The sequence below is a fragment of the Lynx canadensis genome, chromosome D4 (assembly GCF_007474595.2).
Source record: "Lynx canadensis isolate LIC74 chromosome D4, mLynCan4.pri.v2, whole genome shotgun sequence".
In the NCBI taxonomy this organism is placed as follows: domain Eukaryota; kingdom Metazoa; phylum Chordata; class Mammalia; order Carnivora; family Felidae; genus Lynx; species Lynx canadensis.
This window is the reverse complement of record NC_044315.2, coordinates 16794421-16812025: the sequence shown is the minus strand read 5'-3', so window position 1 is coordinate 16812025 and position 17605 is coordinate 16794421. Positions and strand designations below refer to the sequence as shown.

The following is a 17605-nucleotide window of genomic DNA, read 5'->3' as shown; positions in this document are numbered from 1 at the left end:
AGAAGGAGACTGATTAAAAGTCTGCTTTGGAAAGCAGCCCGTGACTAGCACCCACCCTCGCCCACAGTGCCTCCCTCCTTTCCTGCCTGTAAAACTTTCTGTTGAGGTTTGAGTGCCAGCTCTTTTGTTCTGGACAATTGCAAACCATGTTTCTGTAAGTGGGCATGTCAACAAAGCTACCACAAGCTTTCTTCGAGTTAATGTATAGGATATCTTTTTCCAGATCTTAAGTCCTTTCTTTGTTTCAGAAATGTCTTATAAACTGCACAGTTACATTTTGTTACCCAATCTGACTGTCTCTGTCTTTTAACTGGAACTTTTAGAACCTTAGAAATACAAATGGTTTAAATTAACTTGTCCCAGATTTGGCAGGTGGGTACCCCCTTCTCCTGTGTCCTTTGGACATATCCCTTTTGATATGTTCCTCCTTTGTGGAAAAGCCAGGCATTCTAAGCACATCTTGTACTTTCTCTGCCAGGCCCTGAGATAAGCCATTTTACCCCCAAAGATTCCTGGTTCTTTTTAATAGAGAACGGTATGTAGAAATGCTAGATTAATTATATTTGTAGACGTCTGAAATCTGCCCAGAGATATTTGTCGAATTACTATCTGTAATAGACTGTAAAAAATACAAACTATAGGGGTGCCTAGGTGGCTCGGTCGGGTCAGTGTCCAACTTTTGATTTTGGCTCAGGTCCTATCTCATGGTCTGTGGGATTGATCCCCACCTTGGGCTCTACTCTGACTTTGCAGAGCCTGCATGGGATTCTCTCTCCCCCTTCTCTCTAGCCCTCCCCTCCTTTCTCTCAAAATAAGTAAATAAACTTTTAAAAAATTAAACACAACTATAGTAGTTATCTTTGGGTGGTAAAATTACAGATGCTTACCTGTACATTCACTGCTATGCTGGGCATCATTGTGAAACTGAAAACATGTTCCTTTACTCATGTAGCTTGCAATTTGGTTAAATTTTTCATGATTACATGAAAAATAATCAGTGAGCAATGCAACACTACATAAAATGAGTTTTACGGTGTGGTATATTGAGAGAGTGAGCAGTAGGGCTGGGAACTTGGAGGGATTATACTAAAACTTGATTCCAGCAAGGTTTTGGAGCATGGTTAAAGCTTGAGTTGGAAAGTTGGAGCTCTCTAAGTGGGACACAGCATGAGTAGAGGTACCATAGGACCTGAGGGTGTAAGAATCATTGGAGTGGGTTCATTTAGATACAATAAAACAATATTGTTGGAGGCTCTTAAAATAATGGCGCAGAAACATCATACACTTTAGAGCAGGACAGACTACAGTGCTCTGTGTGTTTATAAAAAGGCTTCCAAGGGTTCAGATGGTCGAGGACACACAGCAGGTACTCAGTAAATGGTAGCTCCTGTCATTTTTATTAGTACTAATGAAACTAACAGGAAGTTAAGCTTGACAGAATAGTTTGATAGGGAACCATTGTTGTCTTCTGAAAAAGAGTAATAACATACATGTTCGTCGTCATTTTTTTAGTGTTTTATGTAAGGTTAAAAAGAGGAGCGGAAGAAAAACATTTTAAGTCTCAGTAAGTATGTTCCACAGAGTGATGAGCCGTTTGGGAGGAGAAACTGTCCTGTTATTCTTATTTCCTGTGATTAGCACATTGTGTGAGGCTTAGGGGTCGTGAGTTGGACCTGGGATCTATAGTTAACCCAATGAACTGGTAAAAAAAAACAAAAACAAAAACAAGAAACCAAGATTGTTTAGTTTAGTCCTGAAGCATAACTGTTGAATGGTAGCGTTGCCTGGACAAGGCTGATGCATTGGGCAAAATGTGAGAGATGGAAAGATTGAAGAATCTGGTTTGAATCAGATGATAGTTCCTCGGACATGTGGAATTAGAGGATAGTAAAAGGAGAATGTCATTTTAAAAAGTTGGGATTGCTGTCATTTACTCAGTGCCTTCTCTACACTGGGTGCACTGGATGTTACCCGTTAGGTGGAGCGAGCCAGTGGCTTGCCCACAGGCACACAAGTAGTAAGTGTTGGAGCTGGGATATGAGCTGAGCACTTAAAAAAGGCAGCCCCAATGTCACTTCCTCCTTCCAGAAAGCCTTGCCTGGAACCTCCCATCGTACCCACACTCTCTCTCACCCAGGCTAGCTGGAGGACCCTTGTGTTTTCATGGGACGTCCAGTTTGTGGCTGCCGTTGGGCATTTACTTAAGGCATTATAACTACAGTGTACCTTTGGAAGTTAGGGACCTGGCATTCCCTGATGCAGTTGCTCCTTCCGTAACAGGTGTAAGCGCTGTGATGTGGAGAATCACAGGGCAGCCCTGGTATACCAGAGGGACTCACTCCCCGGGAGTGCAGCCCCAGCACTCGAATGTCAGCTACTGGGCCAAAGTCTCAGGGGTCTGGACACGTGCCCTTGGCAGACGTAAACGTTCTTTACGTCTCCTTTTTATGTTCCGTCTACTGCCCAACTTCTAATTCAGCTTGGAGTTGTATCTAACACAGCAACTGGTGCATGTTTATATTTAAGTAATTCATTCATAGTATCTTTAAACCATAGGTCCTCTGCTGTACCACTTTGAAAATTTGGCAAACGAACTTTCCATAGAATTGAGCTATGAAGATATAAAAAACGTTGTTCTGCAGTATGGATTCCAGGTGGAGGTAAGGCTGGAATGAAGTACGGCCACGGTTTCACTTCCAAAGCTTTAATCTTAGGACAGTTACAGGCTTTCACCTCTTCACCTGTGTTTTCATCCCTGAAGTGAAAATAATACGCACTCAGCTTTTAGAATGATAAAGATTTGGCATAATGTATGTGTAAGGAGAAAACTATAATCGTCAATGTGATCAGTCACCTTTCCGTAGTACGTGGTAGCTGACCATGGTCCTGGCATCAGCTCCTGTAGACTCACAGATACCAAGTACGCTAGGGTCTGGACCAGCAGAGGTGGGAGGACAGGGGGTATCGTTCACTATATGTACTTTTGTAGTCTTCATTTCTTATGTGGGATTGTAAGATTGTCTGATACTTTGACTTATGTTTTAATTGTGTGTTTATTTAAAAGTATTTTATTCATTTTAAATTTTTTTTTTTTTTCCAACGTTTATTTATTTTTGGGACAGAGAGAGACAGAGCACGAACGGGGGAGGGGCAGAGAGAGAGGGAGACACAGAATCGGAAACAGGCTCCAGGCTCCGAGCCATCAGCCCAGAGCCCGACGCGGGGCTCGAACTCCCGGACCGCGAGATCGTGACCTGGCTGAAGTCGGACGCTCAACCGACTGCGCCACCCAGGCGCCCCTTTATTCATTTTAAAAACAACAGATTCGTTCTTCAAAATAAGGAGAAGTTGGGGTGTCTGGGTGGATCAGTCGGTTAAGTGTCTGACTCTTGATCTCACGGTCATGGGATCGTGGGGCTCCACACTGGGCATGGAGCCTGCTTAAGATTCTCTCTTTTCCTCTCCTGCCTCTCCCCCACTTGTTCTGTCTGTCTGTCTGTCTCTCTCTCTCTCTCTCTCAAAAAAAAAAAAAAAGAGAGAGAGAAAGAAAGAAGAGTAACGTATCAGTGACGTAGAGCTCAAGCTCTGGAGTTAGACCGCCTGAGTTGGAATCCCAGTTCTTCCACTTACTGGTGGTATGACCTTGAGCAGTCTGTTCTTTGTAAAGTTAGGATTACTAATAATGCCAGTATTGGGGTATCTGTATGTACTAAATGAGTTAATATGAGCTCCCATCACTCACAAGCACTCAGGATCTGTGTCATCGTCATGCTCATCACCATTCTGGTTGTTGTTTGCATTCCAGGTTGAAAAGGAATCTGTCTTGTCAACATATACTGTGAATGACCTCTCCATGATGAAATACTACTATGAATGTGTCTTGTTTGTGGTCCGTAAACCACAGTAACGTTCTCAAGTGGTATCAGCAGGAAAAAAGCTTAATAAGAGCAAATGCTGAAATAAACGACTCAAAATCAACTATCCCATCGACAGGACACAACCTCAAATCAGTGGTGCCTTCTTATTCCTAACAAAATTTAGAAATAGCGTCTATTTTCTTAATACGTCTATTGCTTTTTCAGAAATATACTATGCTGTGCATATTTGTACTACAAAAGTAAAAAAAGGAGGAAATGTCTTCAAGTATACTTTTTCCTTGAAGCCCAGAATTGTCTTTCAGTAGAAAAACCCATCTCCAGTGGTCTTCATGAAGCTGTCTATTGCCAAGTCCGCCATGTTCACGACTACTAGTATTGAAGTCCCCCCCAAATCTTTCTGTTCTGTGTGCATTGCACATGGTACTTTTAGAAGAGTCTGAGGATCCTCTCTCACATTCAGCATCTGGAATTGGGACTTTTGTTTGCTTTGGACCGAAGCGATCCCTACAGAAAATGTGCGCCCTTTTATCATTCAGATTGTTTTTTTGCCAGCTCAGCTGAACTTGGGCATCAGACGTTTCATTTTTATGAAATGCTAAATTTAATAAGATCACAGGCCGGTAAAATGCATTCAAGTAACTGAGAAAGTGGTCTTTTGGGCACACTGACCTGAACATTATTTGAAAGCATACTCATCATGAATCGCTCTGAAATGTAGAAGGTCTCAGCACTCTTAAGTGAGGCACAAAAGCCTTTATGAGAGGTACTGCTAGGAAAATGGGGAAATAAGAATAAAATCTGCCCATTGGAAATGTCTGATTTTAAACTAGAAGTGAATACAGTCTGTCAGTGAGATGTTTACAATAATGTCTTTTCTTTAAATTACCTGGATTACAAAAGCACGCACTTTTTTTCGTTAAAAAATTAGATACGAGTAAAACTGTCATGATGGTATTACCGTGGGGAAATTTTGAATACGAAATTCAGGGATAAATTACTGCCCGTGGTCTGTCTTCAGTATTGTCAGCAGCAGCCGTTAATGTAATTTCAGATAACGCCAGTTTTGTTCCCTGATAGCTGGAGTTAAAAGAATATATGCTGCTTTAAATTTCTACCTCTAGCAGAATCTTTATTGGAGAGAGTTTTCCTTTGTATTTTTTTATGTTTGTTGTTTTGTTTCCAGTAGCTTGGAAAGCAGAAATGACTATTAACCTTTTCTTGGAAAAAGGAAGTGCTCGCGTTGAATATTTCCACAGGTGATTATGATGGCGTTAAATGACCTCTGTGGCAATTTGAATTAGATAGACTTAATCTCAATAATGTGCTGTAGGATTCACGTCATGTTTTAATCGGAAAACCTCCTTGTGAATCTTTAGACCTCTTTTTGTCAGTTGGGCTGGGGGAGTCGACACAGTCTGGCATGTTACCGTTGGGAGCTTTTCTGTGTGCAGTAAGGGAGCTCTTGTTCCTGGAAAGGACTCCAGGAAAGCTATTTGACTTGCTAAATTATAGAAGCCTGTAGCCTGTTGAGTTTAAAAAAAAAAAAAAGGGAACAAAACACAACTACTTCTCTTTGGTGCCCCATCCCCATACTTGGCAGATGTCCAGTTAATTAGAATTCTCACTACCACCTGAATGAATTTGAAATTAATTTTTAGGGAAACCACCCCCAAATTTTTGTTTATTTGTTTAAGAAAGAAAAAAACTAAAAGGATCCTAAGTATTTAAAAAATGCATTGAAAGGAAAGGAATGCATGCTATTTTTGAGTAATGTAGAAAGGCTTTTTATTCACTGACTAGTATTCACTTTTTTACTTGTATCCAAACACATGATCTTGTTTTTCTCCTAGAGGCAAAAATGTGTTGACAGCAATGGGTTGGCTTTATTACTTAAAAGTTTTGGCTATCAGGTTTTATTCTTTAATAATGTTACTTATATTTCTAAATCAGAGCTTCATTTTAGTTAATTCTGAAATCAATTATTTCATTTGTTTTTAATCTCTCATATCATGACTACTGTTTTTCAAATGTTCTGCACAAATTTGCATCACTTTTTTTTTCCTACTGCTTTTGTAGTTAATATATTCTAAACTTGAAAATTGTGTCAATCGGTAATAGAAGTGTCACTGGAGGATTTAATTTTATATTATATGTAGTCCTAGCTACTAAAGTGTGTAAGCCTTAAAGTTTTGTGTTCTTTTTCCTTGCATTAGCCCTATACACAGATGTTTCCATTCATTGCCATAAAGCAGGAGGAGATAGGTCATTGTGCTTGCTTTCCAACCCTCTCCCCCCTCCCCCCCCCTTCCATATTCTGAAGTAGTGTAGGTTAGGGTCTGTTAATCAAGTGAGCAAGACGGGAAATGTGAAGTATGAAGAGGAGCTGTATAAATCACAGTATAAAATTATGAAGTTTGGGAACTGTAAGATGTACTGTATTTATATGTAATTCTCATTCTAAAAGTTGCCACAAAGGCTGAATTGGAAGCTTCATGTCTGCATGAAATTTCCTATATTTTTAACGTGTATGATGGACTTAATTTTTCTTGAATATTAAAGTCTGCCAATTGCTACGAAACTGTATTTGCTTGGTTGTTTCCATCTAGGTTAGTAGTAACTGTAGATGTAGGCATTTTAATTAGTTGAATGCATGCTTTTGAATCTTTAGATGAGCCTATTCTTGTATGCTTCTAGAAAGTCAATAGTAAGAGCACTTGGTCTTAGAGTATGTTAGGCTTTATACTGATTAATCTTGATGTTTGGTTTTGTTAAATAATAGACAAATAACTATAAAGGAAACCAGTACCAGAGAGTTCCAGGACCAGCCATTAGTTGGATAAGCACTGGGCATGACACTTAAATACTCTGGGTTTGTTTTCCTGAACTTCTGTTTGTGATCTCAGGCACAGCGCTCGAAGTGTGTTTCCTCATCTGTAAGAGAAGACTGACACCACCGACTTCAGAGGGTTTTGATAAAGTCATGCGCGACTGTGTGCAGTCTTCTGTGTGAACATGTGAAAGCACCTGGTAGACAACGCAGTTTCAATCTGTGTTGACGCTGTGCAGTGATACAAAAAGGTGAAGATTAGTAACAGGACATCAGTTTTAATAATGCTGTGGCGGAAAAAAGTTTCAGTGGAATCCTGGGGCTGGGGGGAGACCAAGAGGACAGGTATGTGTGGATAGATTCTTGAATGTTCAAGTCTGGTGGGAATTGTAAAGAAATAAAACAGTAGGTAATGGGAGAGAGGGCACAAGGAAAACTTCATGGTTATTCCCACTTTTAGAAACATGACAGTACATGCCTCTTGTGTGTTTATTTCTCTTCAGTAGATACATAGAAGCAGAGTCATTGAGCCAGTGTGTATGTGCCTCTTCAGTCAAGTTGCCTTTCAAAAAGATGAACAATTTACATGCCATTGACGGTGTTTTGGAATAACTTTGTTTTCATTCTCTGCTCAATACTGGATTTTGCTAAGCTTGTCATTTTTGTCAATATGATAGGAAAAAGTATCTATTTTAATATTCATTTCTTTAACGATTAGGGGAGCTGAGCAGTTGTGTAAGTGTAACGCCCAAAGAGGAGGGGTCTTTGATCGGCCAGTCGGTCGGTTTTCACCCGGCATAGCGGACAGGTCATTGGCAGCACTCCAAAAGTTGGTAAAAATGTGTCGAGCTTCATCAACAGGGGGACTGGCCAATCTTGAGGACTGCTTGAGTTCTCTCCACTGATAGCAGTGACCATATCTGCTTCTGGTTTTACAGAGCTGGCACTGAGGCTGAACAGCTGCAGCCCGATGGACCCCACTAGGTGTCCACTTAGCCAGTGCTCGGGGTCCAGGAGTTCAGGGAACGGCGGTGAGTCGAGAGCCCCACTGAACCAGCGGCTTTGCTTTAGGTGGCAGAGTGAGGCATAAAGTTGACTCCCAAAGGAACAGCTGCCATCTTATCATGGCACCAAAAGCTGCTAGGGCCAGGCCAGCTGCACTCTTGAATATGCTATTTATTTGACTTGTAATTCCCGTTGGGTATTTTTCACCTTGTTAGTCAGCAAGTCCGAACCGACCCACCTGCAGATGAGAATGTGAAACCGAAGAGGCCTAGGGCCACCATACGCCATGCGTTCAGTCCCAAAAGCTTAGTAGCAGATTAATAGCTTCCTTCTTTTGTACCAAGGCATGTCTGGTGATGGTCAGGTACTTAATCCTGTTGTAGTGCCTGGCTATGGCCTGTGAGAATTTGGGCAGCCGTTAGATCTTTGAAGCTGTGGCTTCCGTCTTGGAGTTTAGTATTATTTCTGTGGGACCACCCAGGAGGGGACAGTCCATGCAGTAGTCCTTGAACGTGACACTGCAGGCATGTAATACATCAGATCCATCATACGTTTATTGAATTGGTCCAAAGCGCCTCAGTGAGAGGTTATTTTTGAGATCTCTGACTCCAGGTAAAAAAAAAAACAAAAAAACTATGGTTTTTTTTTTTCAGGCCTGAACATAGGTAATTACCTGGCAGGCTCGTGGAAGAAAGCTGCCCTCCACTTACCAGACTTGGTGCACAGCTAACGTACAGCAGTCTCTAGTGGGACCTGCAGTCAAGGACACGGGCTTTTATTTTTTTATTTTTTTAAACGTTTATTGAGAGACAGAGATAGGGCGAGAGCAGGGGAGGGGCAGAGAGAAGGGGAGACACAGAATCCGAAGCAGGCTCCGGGCTCCGACGCGGGGCTCAAACTCACGAACAGCGAGATCATGACCTGAGCTGACGTCGGACGCTTAACCCACTGAGTCCCCCAGGCGCCCCAAGGACACAGGCTTTTATTCACAGCCGCAGTGCTACGTAGCCAGTGCCTCTATTCAGAGCCTCTTTGTCACGGGCTTCAGCAGAAGCATTCCTCAGGTACCTTTACTGACACCTGCTTATAGGAGGGAAGGGGGTTAACTTGAAGACACCTTTCTTCGCTCTCCGGACTTTTTCCACTCTTAGGCCCTCCTCCTGTTTCACTTCACCCCCTCCCTCCCCCCCAGGTCTACAAGCCTTCAGGAGCCTTTGTAGAGGAACCTACGCTTCATCTGATTTAGTCTGTCGCTTTTACTGTTGAAGTGATCAGAGGCTTGACCGTAAGTTTCATTTCGGCCTCTTATATTAACCTATTTCAGCACTTGGGGACTGCTCTCTCTGGCTCAGAGGGGTCCCTAACAATTTCAGCTTCCTTCCCCACTACAAGCCTTGTCCAACCCATCAGTTGAATTCAAGTGTCTTTTTTTCTCAATAGGATCACAGACCGAGAAGTTTAACCCACGTATCAGGGGCTACAGCACAGATGCCAAGAGACCAAGTCACCCCAGCTGGGAGATGGAGGAGGCTGTCCATGGGGACAGTGGGAGCAATGGTGGGGAGGGGGAAGGGGGGAATCCGGATTTTCTCCATTAACCTCTGGCTGCAGATAATGCTTGAGCACCGCTGCTGCTTCCTCCCCCAAGTGCTCCCTGCACCCAGTGAGTGCCCATCCTCGGGGGCCCTTTACTTCCTGCTCACGCACACGCCATTGTGCTGCATGCAGTCTTCCAGCTTTGGCCACCTTGGCACCCAGAGCCCCATCTTCACTCTCTGCCAGGTTTGGCTGAGACTTTGCGCTAACAGGCAAGGCTTTCCTCGCCTTCGAGGGGCCACCCACACTCCATTTCAACCAAATGGACTTATGTTTTCAGGTCACCCAGAGCTCTCTATCGAATAGCAAAGTCCTCATCACTGACAACATTAATCTCAGTTTCGAGGTCTCCTTTCCTTCCGTAGCATTCCTAGCCCTGTTGCCTTCCTGCTGGGGCCATGGGGCTTGCTGCTCTGCTGTGCTAACATCCCTATCTCATCCTGCCCAGAAGAGGGAGCAAATTTGGGTTGCCAGACCGACGTCAATCCCGCATCTAGCTGTTCATCGTCGTTAATAGGAGGTAGGGAGCTCGTTACTTTGTTTCCGCGTTAACCACTTAGGCCAGAGCATTTGCTGCTGTCTCCCAGGAGGTCTCGTGTTCCTGACCTGGCCTGTAGGACCTCTGCCTTCTGATCTGGAACGCCACGCCTGTCAGCATCCCAGACCTGTCCACAAAACTGCCGAGTCCAGGATTTGGTTTTACCCTGTTTACAAATGGGTAAGCCTATTCCGGTTTCACGGCTGCTGACAGAAGACATGAGAAGTTACACAAAAGTAGAGTTCCTGGGTACCCTTCACCCAGCTTCCCTCCCCCAATAACATTTCATGTCGTCCTAAGACATTGGCCAAAACTGTGAAATGGACGTTGGCATGATTCTGTTATATGTACACCTTGTTTGAAGTTTGCAGGGTTTTGCACGCACTTTTAAAAATGCCTTCTACTTTTAAACTTTATGATTTGTATCTAAAATGGGTTTCTTACTGACGGTATATAAAAGGTCTTGCCCTCTTTTTCAATCTGATTTGGGGGGAGGGAGGTATCTTTTCATTGGGTGTTTAAACCATTTTCATCTTAATTATTTAAAAAAATTTTTTTAATGTTTTTATTTATCTTTGAGACAGAGAGAGACAGAGCATGGGGAGGGGAGGGGCAGAGAGAGAGGGAGACACAGAATCCAAAGCAGGCTCCAGGCTCTGAGCTGGTAGCACAGAGCCTGACGCGGGGCTCGAACTCACGGACCGTGAGATCATGACCCGAGCTGAAGTCAGACGATTAACTGACTGAGCCACCCAGGCACCCCTCATCTTAATTATTGATAGGAGTGAATTTAAACCTACCATTTTGCTAGTTTTCTATTTGTTCCATTTCTTCCCTGTTCCCCCTCTTTTCTCATCTATTTCTGGACTATTTACTTGATTTCATCTCCACTACTGGCTTTTATTAGTTATAGCTCTTTACCAAAAAAAAGTTTCAGTGGTTTCTTAGGGCTTCCAATATATATTGTTAGCTTGTTACAGTCTACCTTCAAAGTATTACACCACTAGATGTATAGTTGTTAGTAACAATTACAACTCTTAGAATATACTTAACAATTCTTCTCTTCCATTATTCATGGTATTGTCATGCATTTTAATGTGCATAATAAACCCCAGAATACATTGTTACTATTTTTGCTTTAACTGAATTCTTTTAAAGCAATAAAAATGACAAATATATTTTATGTTTATCTTCATTTTTATAGCTTCTAATGGGTGGTGCTTTAAAAATCTCTCCACAGACTCTTTGATACTCCTCCCTTTGGTGCAGCCTCATTCCTCTCCCTCTTCAAGTGTGGACTGTAGTGACACAGTTCTAATGAACAGACTGAGGTAGAGACGTGAGATTTATGTCAGCTCCCCTCAGCAGCAGCAGCTATGCTGTGTGTGTGTGTGTGTGTGTGTGTGTGTGTGTGGTGTAAGTCCCTTGCTCCAAGTTCTTATTTTGAGCCCCCAATGGAAGGCCATGAAAGAAACCCTTGTGTCTGAGACTCCCAGCTCTTCCAAACTGAGATGGTAACCACAACTGCCAAGAATGTGAAACATTTTGCAGGTCATAAAAGACATTGTAGCTTCCATTTTTCTCTCTGATCACTTGCATTAGGGGAGGTAAGACAGGTCATGAGGACATTCAAATAGCCCTGTGGAGAATCCCACGAGGTGAGTAACTGAGGCCTTCTCGAAACAGTCACATGTACTGGTGGTGGTTCATCCAGCTCCAGTCAGGCCTTCTAACGGCTGCAGCCCCAGCCAACATCTTGACTGCAGCCACACGGGCAACCCTGGTCGGCAACCCTAAACTCCCCAGCTAAGCTGATGTTAGAACTCCTGACCCACGACCGAGAAAATGTTTGTTGGTTTAAGCCACGGAGTTTTGGGGTAATTTGTGACAAAATGCTCATTTCTTAGTGTGTACCAAGTTTCCACCTGGAACCTGAAGAACTTCCTTTAACATTTCTCATATCAGGTCTGCTGGCACCGAATTCTTAGATTTTTTTCTGAGAAGTCCTTTGTTTTAGTTTCATTTTTTAAAAGATTTGCTGAATACAGAATTCTGGATTGACATTTATTCTTTAAAGACGTCACTCCTTGGGCCACCGGTGTGGCTCAGGCAGTTGAGCGTCTGACCGGCTCAGGTTACGATCTCACAGTTCACAAGTTTAAGCCCCGCACTGGGCTGTGTGCTGATAGCATGGAACCTGCTTGGGATCCTCTCTCCCTCTCTCTGCCCCTCCCCTGCTCATGCTCTGTCTCTCTCTCAAAAATAAACATTAAAAAAAATTTTTTTAAGATGTCACTCCAAAAAAAAAAAAAAATGCCATTCCATTGTTTTGATGAGTACTCTGCTAGAATTCTTATTTTTGTCTCTCTGAATGTGTTTTTTCCTCTGGCTTTCAATATTCCCTCTTCAATTTTCATTACTTTGACTATGATGTGTCTAAGCATGTGTGGTTTTTCTGGTTTGTTTTTGGAATTTATCCTGTTTGTCATATCTGTGGTTGATGTTACTATTTCTGGAAAATTCTTACCTCTTCAAATATTTCTTCTTCCCTCTTCTCTTCCTGGAACCGCTTTTGCAGGTACATTAGGTTGCTTGTTATTGTGCCGCAATTCTTGGAGCTGCAGTTGTGGTGGTTTCTTGTTTTTATTTAGTTTTTACTCTTTATTTTTTTCTTCATATTTCAGACACAGTATTTCTTCTACTTCAAGTTCCTTAAAACTTCCTTCGTCCGTGTCCATTCTAATAATAAGCCTGTTAAGAATTTTCAAGTTATGCTTTTTTATTTCAAGCATTTCCATTTATCTTTAATTTCCATCTCTCTGCTGAAATTCCCTGTGGCTCAACACATGGTGTCTGCTTTTCCCACTGTATCCTTTAATATAAGAATTTGACTAATAAAGAGCGATAACCCCAATATCCTGGTCACCTCTGAGTCTAGTTCTGTTCATTGCTTTGCTTCATCTCTTGACAAGGTTTTTGTTTGCTTATTTTCTCCTATTGCTTTCTTTCTGAGTCTTATAGTATTGAATTCCATTTGCTGTGTAGAAAACGACAAACCAAGATAAACGGTATTCATGCGTGGGTATGACTATATGCCTGGTAGGCTGGTGCGGGAGGCCAAATCAGTGTCACAAGAAGTTGAGTTGGTTTGCGTTATATCTGCACTGCATCACAGGCTTCAACCTCTGCTAGCGGTTACCTGTTGTTACCTTGCATTTAGAGTAGAGGACAGGATACCAGAGGGCTTTTCCCAGTGTTCTTGCATGCTCTCTAGCATTCAGCTGTGTCTGCATGCCTGTGCCATAAAGGAATCTTCACTACATGCTCCAGCCTCTTCCCCAGGGGTAGACTACTGGTCCTTGTGAGTCTGTGCTAAGTTCATGGTAGGGAAAACGGGAATTCTTGTCGTAGTGTTGCCTCATTCTTAGGCAGGCTCTGTCACCCAGGCCTCGTCAGTGGGTTTTTCCTCAGCATTCCCATCCTCTTCCCATGTGTTTGTGGTTGATCTTAAGCAGGAATATCCTGATCTTTGCTCTTGTCCTAGGGATGAGAGACGTCTTCCTATCTCTCCCCTGAGGCGGGGGGTTTGCTTCTACTCTTCCCCACAAAGAAATAATGTCTGTCCCTTCCAGCCTCCTGCCCTGCCCCAAGTCTTTGTCTGGAGCATCCAATGGAAGGCCATGAAAAAAAATCTTACGTGCGCAAACATCCTTTGTGTAAGAGACTCCCAATTCTTCCAAACCGAGAGGCTAATCCACAATCGCCAAGAATGAAAACTTTCTGCAGATTTCTTAGCAGCTTATAAAGCAGCCACTTTTGACACAAAACTCCTACATCAAAGTCAAAGGAGAGTTTATAACTCACAGCAATAGCACTAGCCAGAGTATTAATTTTGCACAGTACCCTGAGACCCAAATCACATAGAGGGACACAAGAGAGTTCTAGGTGACACCTGCACAAGCGTTGGGTTGCATCAGAGAACTTTGAGCTTAAGAAACCTTTTTCTTTTAGGGTGGGCTAGCAGTAAGTGTGATTGACTTTTTGCCCTAGGAGAAGATACTATGCTAGACAGTAAACAAAACCTGCCCTTTGTTCTAGAAGGAGACACTGTCTCTCTTCCAAGCCTGTTCTCTGTACACGTATCCAAGAAAAGATAATCAGGAATACAGTTAGCCAGTACTTCTGCTTGTGAAATATGCTGAAATGGAAGAAAAAAAAGCAAACAAACATGGAAAACTGACTCCCAACAGAAGATTACAGAGGTCACAAGCTTTTAACTGTTGGCATAAAGGAACTTGTAACCCACACAAGTATCATTGACACTAAAATAATCTGAGGTGGCCCAAAGATGTGTCCCATATGCCCTCTACCCATGTTTCCTAATATCCCACCCAACTGACTATTAACAATCTTGTCCCAGGAACATTTTGTGTAATACCAAAAAAATGCAAATATACATGTGTGCACATATATGTACATCCTCTACTGTTTCCTTGGTTTTGGCCTATATACATATACATATATATTTTTTGACAATACATTTTGCCAATTGTTCTATATCCATACGTATAAATTTACGCCATTTAATAAAATCTGCATGTCTGTATGTATAATACATACACACACACTTACATGCAATGCTATCAAGTAACATTTAGGTTGTTTTTAACTTTTTGCTACTCAGCACTATATTACAAGGAATAGCCTAGTACATACCGGCTCTGTGTCTATTCTCTGGACACATTTATACATCTGGTGTAAATTCCTGAAGGTGGCAGTGCATTTTTAAATTTTCACAGATGTCAGATGGCTCTCTTAAAAGCTTACACTTGAAAACAAGGAGCGTATCTGTTTCTCAATATCTTCACCAATACAACCTATTATTAAACATTTAAATGAATAATCTGATGTTGAAAACTGCATTAAAATCCTTTGAAATATGCAATGTTTTTTTTGTGGGCTTTTTGTTTTTTTTGCTTTCTCGTTTGATTTTTCTGTTTTTGCTCTTCACTATCACAGGCTGCCCGGTAAGGAGGAAATAGAATGGAGATAGATAGACCTGGTCAGTATCCCAGCCTCACTATTTACTGTGTGGTCTTCAACTTTTTCATTCACCTCACATTTATTGAGAACGTGCATTGTGTCTGGAATGGCTTGATCCTGGGGATTCAGAGGTCAGAAGATAGTTTCTCCCACCAGAGCTTCCATAACAGAAAAAGATGTCAAACAAGTAATTACAAAACCGAAACCGAAACTAAAAACCCAAGTAATTACATAATTGTAAGAACTGAGCAGTAGGGACGTGCTGACTTAGAGAAGACTTCCCTAAAGAAATGATATTTCAGCTGAGACCTGAAGGAAAACCAGAACTTCTCAAACACAACGTACAGATACAATCAAGTATCCACATTTCATTTTTCAAGTGTTCCTGCCATCATCTTCATTTTCTTATACCCTAATTAATACAAAGAGGGAAACTGGTATTTTTCTAGTCTCTGAGAAAATTTATACAATTTTCTTTACACGGGTTGAGTTCTTGCTTGAATAAAATCAGGTATGTCATAGTCAGTGGTTTGCATATTACAAGGTTGATGACTCTCCTTTCATACATTATAAATATGTTAATTATGTATTAATACACATTAATATATAAGATACTAATATATAATGAATAAATACAATCTACAACAAATGAGGAAACAGGCATATCTCCAAGTTAAAAGTCACACACAATATGACCCTAAAGTCAAAGTGAACTCTTATAGTAAGGCATTTTCGGCTTCCGGGCAAGATGGAATAATGGACTACATTTATCCTCCCACCTAAAACAACCCCAAACCTGGACACAACATATAAGACAACTGCCAACAAAGGACAGTGATTTCTGAGAGACAGGAAGCAAGCCTGGCAGTGTGCCTGAACTGAGGGCACATGCAGTTGACGGTCCAGGGAAATCAAGACGGCTAGAGTTTGCGGGACTGAGTACCCGACAGGAGAAAACCACATACAGAGAACCTCTGAAGATCTGAGCACAGTCCCCTAGAGTACTGATCAGTACATGTGTGTGAGATAACTACCCAAGGCCAGAGAAAGAAGCACCAGGAAAGTAAAACTCGTAATACCTGGTATCCAAATAAGAATTACCACGTATACAGGGGTGCCTGGGTGGCTCCGTGGGTTGAGCGTCCGACTTTGGCTCAGGTCATGATCTCACAGTTGGTGAGTTCGAGCCCTGCGTCGGGTTCTGTGCTGACAGCTCAGAGCCTGGAGCCTGCTTCACATTCTGTGTGTCTCTCTCTCTGCTCCTACCCTGCTTGCGCTCTATCAAAAATAAATAAAAATATTTAAAAAAAAAAAAAAAAGAATCACCACATGTACAAAGAACAAGACAACACCCATAGAGAAAAGATCAACCAATGGAGACCAACCCAGAACTGACACAGATGTTAGAATTAACAGAGAAGGACATTAAAACAGTAGAACTGTTCCATGTGTTCAAAAAGTTACTGAGATGTGTGAGACTTACACTGAACTTCTGGAGATGCTAAGTGCATTGGAATGAAAAATACAGTGTATGAGATTAACAGCAGAAAAGGCATGAGAGGAGAAAAGGTTAGCTTGAAATCATAGCAATGGAAACTAGAATGAAACACTAAGGGAGAAAAGGCCATGCTGGCTTTTTTTTTTTTTTTTTTTTCTGCTGTCCCAAGCTCACGCCAGGCATGCTCTTGCTTTAGCACATTTGCATTTGTTACTACCTCTGCCTACAATCAGTCGCCATACATACTCAGCTCACCCCGATTTTCCTCAGGTCCCTGCTCAGAAGTCTTATCTGAGACACCCTCCTTGACAACCTAATATAACCTCCCCCGTCCTTCTTAATCTGCTGCTTTTCCTCAGCACTTGACATAGGCACTTGTTTATTGTCTATCTCCCTCGATGCAAGTGTCAGTGGGGGAGTCACAAGACAGAGATGTTTTGTTTACTGTTGTAACTCTAGAATTTTCCCTGCTATAGCAGATGCTAGTTTTCAAAGAATAAGTTAATGAGTGAGCATAAGTTTGTGAAGGGGTACAGTTATACTTCTGATACGAGTTCCTGGTTGGATGAATGATGGGATACAGGGCACATGAGAATGACTAGGAGATGCCTGTGAAACATCCAAGTGAAAACGAAGCATAGTCATTTGTTCAACAAAGAAGTACTGAGCACCTGATACGAGCCAGGCACTGTGCCAAGCACTTGAGTATATCAGAAGTGAAAAAAACCCCAAAGAATCCTACTCGAGGAGCTTACTTTCTAGAGAGGGACACAATAAGAATAATAAATAAGCGAATTATGTAATAGATTGAAAGGTGATATGTGCTATGGGAAAATAAAAATGAGGCAAAGGGAACCTCAAGAGTCCCGGGCAGTGCTGAGCCAGCTCCACTTTCAAATGGGGTGGTCAGGGCTGGACTCATTGGGAAGTGGCCAAGGGTCTGATGCTCTGGGGTGAGGTTTATCTGTTAAACTGGCAATAATATTTGCCACAGAGTTTTAAATGAGATACGTTGTTAGGAGGTCTGGCAAATACATAGCTGCTAAAAAATTTTAAACCACTTCCCCACCCTAAACCACTGTAAGGCTTTAATCAGTCTGAAACAGGCCAATTGTAAGATAAGCAGAGTAAGTTTGTGAGTGTGCATCCCTACTTTACCAAGAACACACTAAGAAAAGTTTCCTTCTTCGTTGCTTTGCTGTTACTAGTGATGAGTTCTG

General features: G+C 42.0%; 1 protein-coding gene and 1 long non-coding RNA gene across 4 annotated transcripts in view; one reads left to right on the top strand and one right to left on the bottom strand.

The window, feature by feature from the left end:
* CARNMT1 (carnosine N-methyltransferase 1) overlaps positions 1–6456 on the top strand; it is a 43401-nt gene extending 36945 nt beyond the window's left edge. For both annotated transcript variants that reach the window (XM_030292967.1, XM_030292968.1), the window contains 2 exons: positions 2557–2660; positions 3806–6456. In XM_030292967.1, the coding sequence (XP_030148827.1) occupies positions 2557–2660; positions 3806–3907 (206 nt within the window). In that variant the 3' untranslated portion in view covers positions 3908–6456. The remainder of the gene's footprint in view (positions 1–2556; positions 2661–3805) is intronic.
* A 2165-nt stretch (positions 6457–8621) lies between these two features.
* Positions 8622–16048, bottom strand: LOC115499213. Of its 2 annotated transcripts, none has more exons than XR_003964075.1 (5): positions 15967–16048; positions 14561–14721; positions 13542–13674; positions 12372–12595; positions 8622–10050 (listed from the first exon to the last, which is right to left on the bottom strand). It is a non-coding gene; the product is annotated as an uncharacterized LOC115499213 (long non-coding RNA). The 2 variants fall into 2 exon arrangements; XR_003964076.1 differs by having other exon boundaries at positions 8622–10047.
* Positions 16049–17605: the final 1557 nt, after the last annotated feature.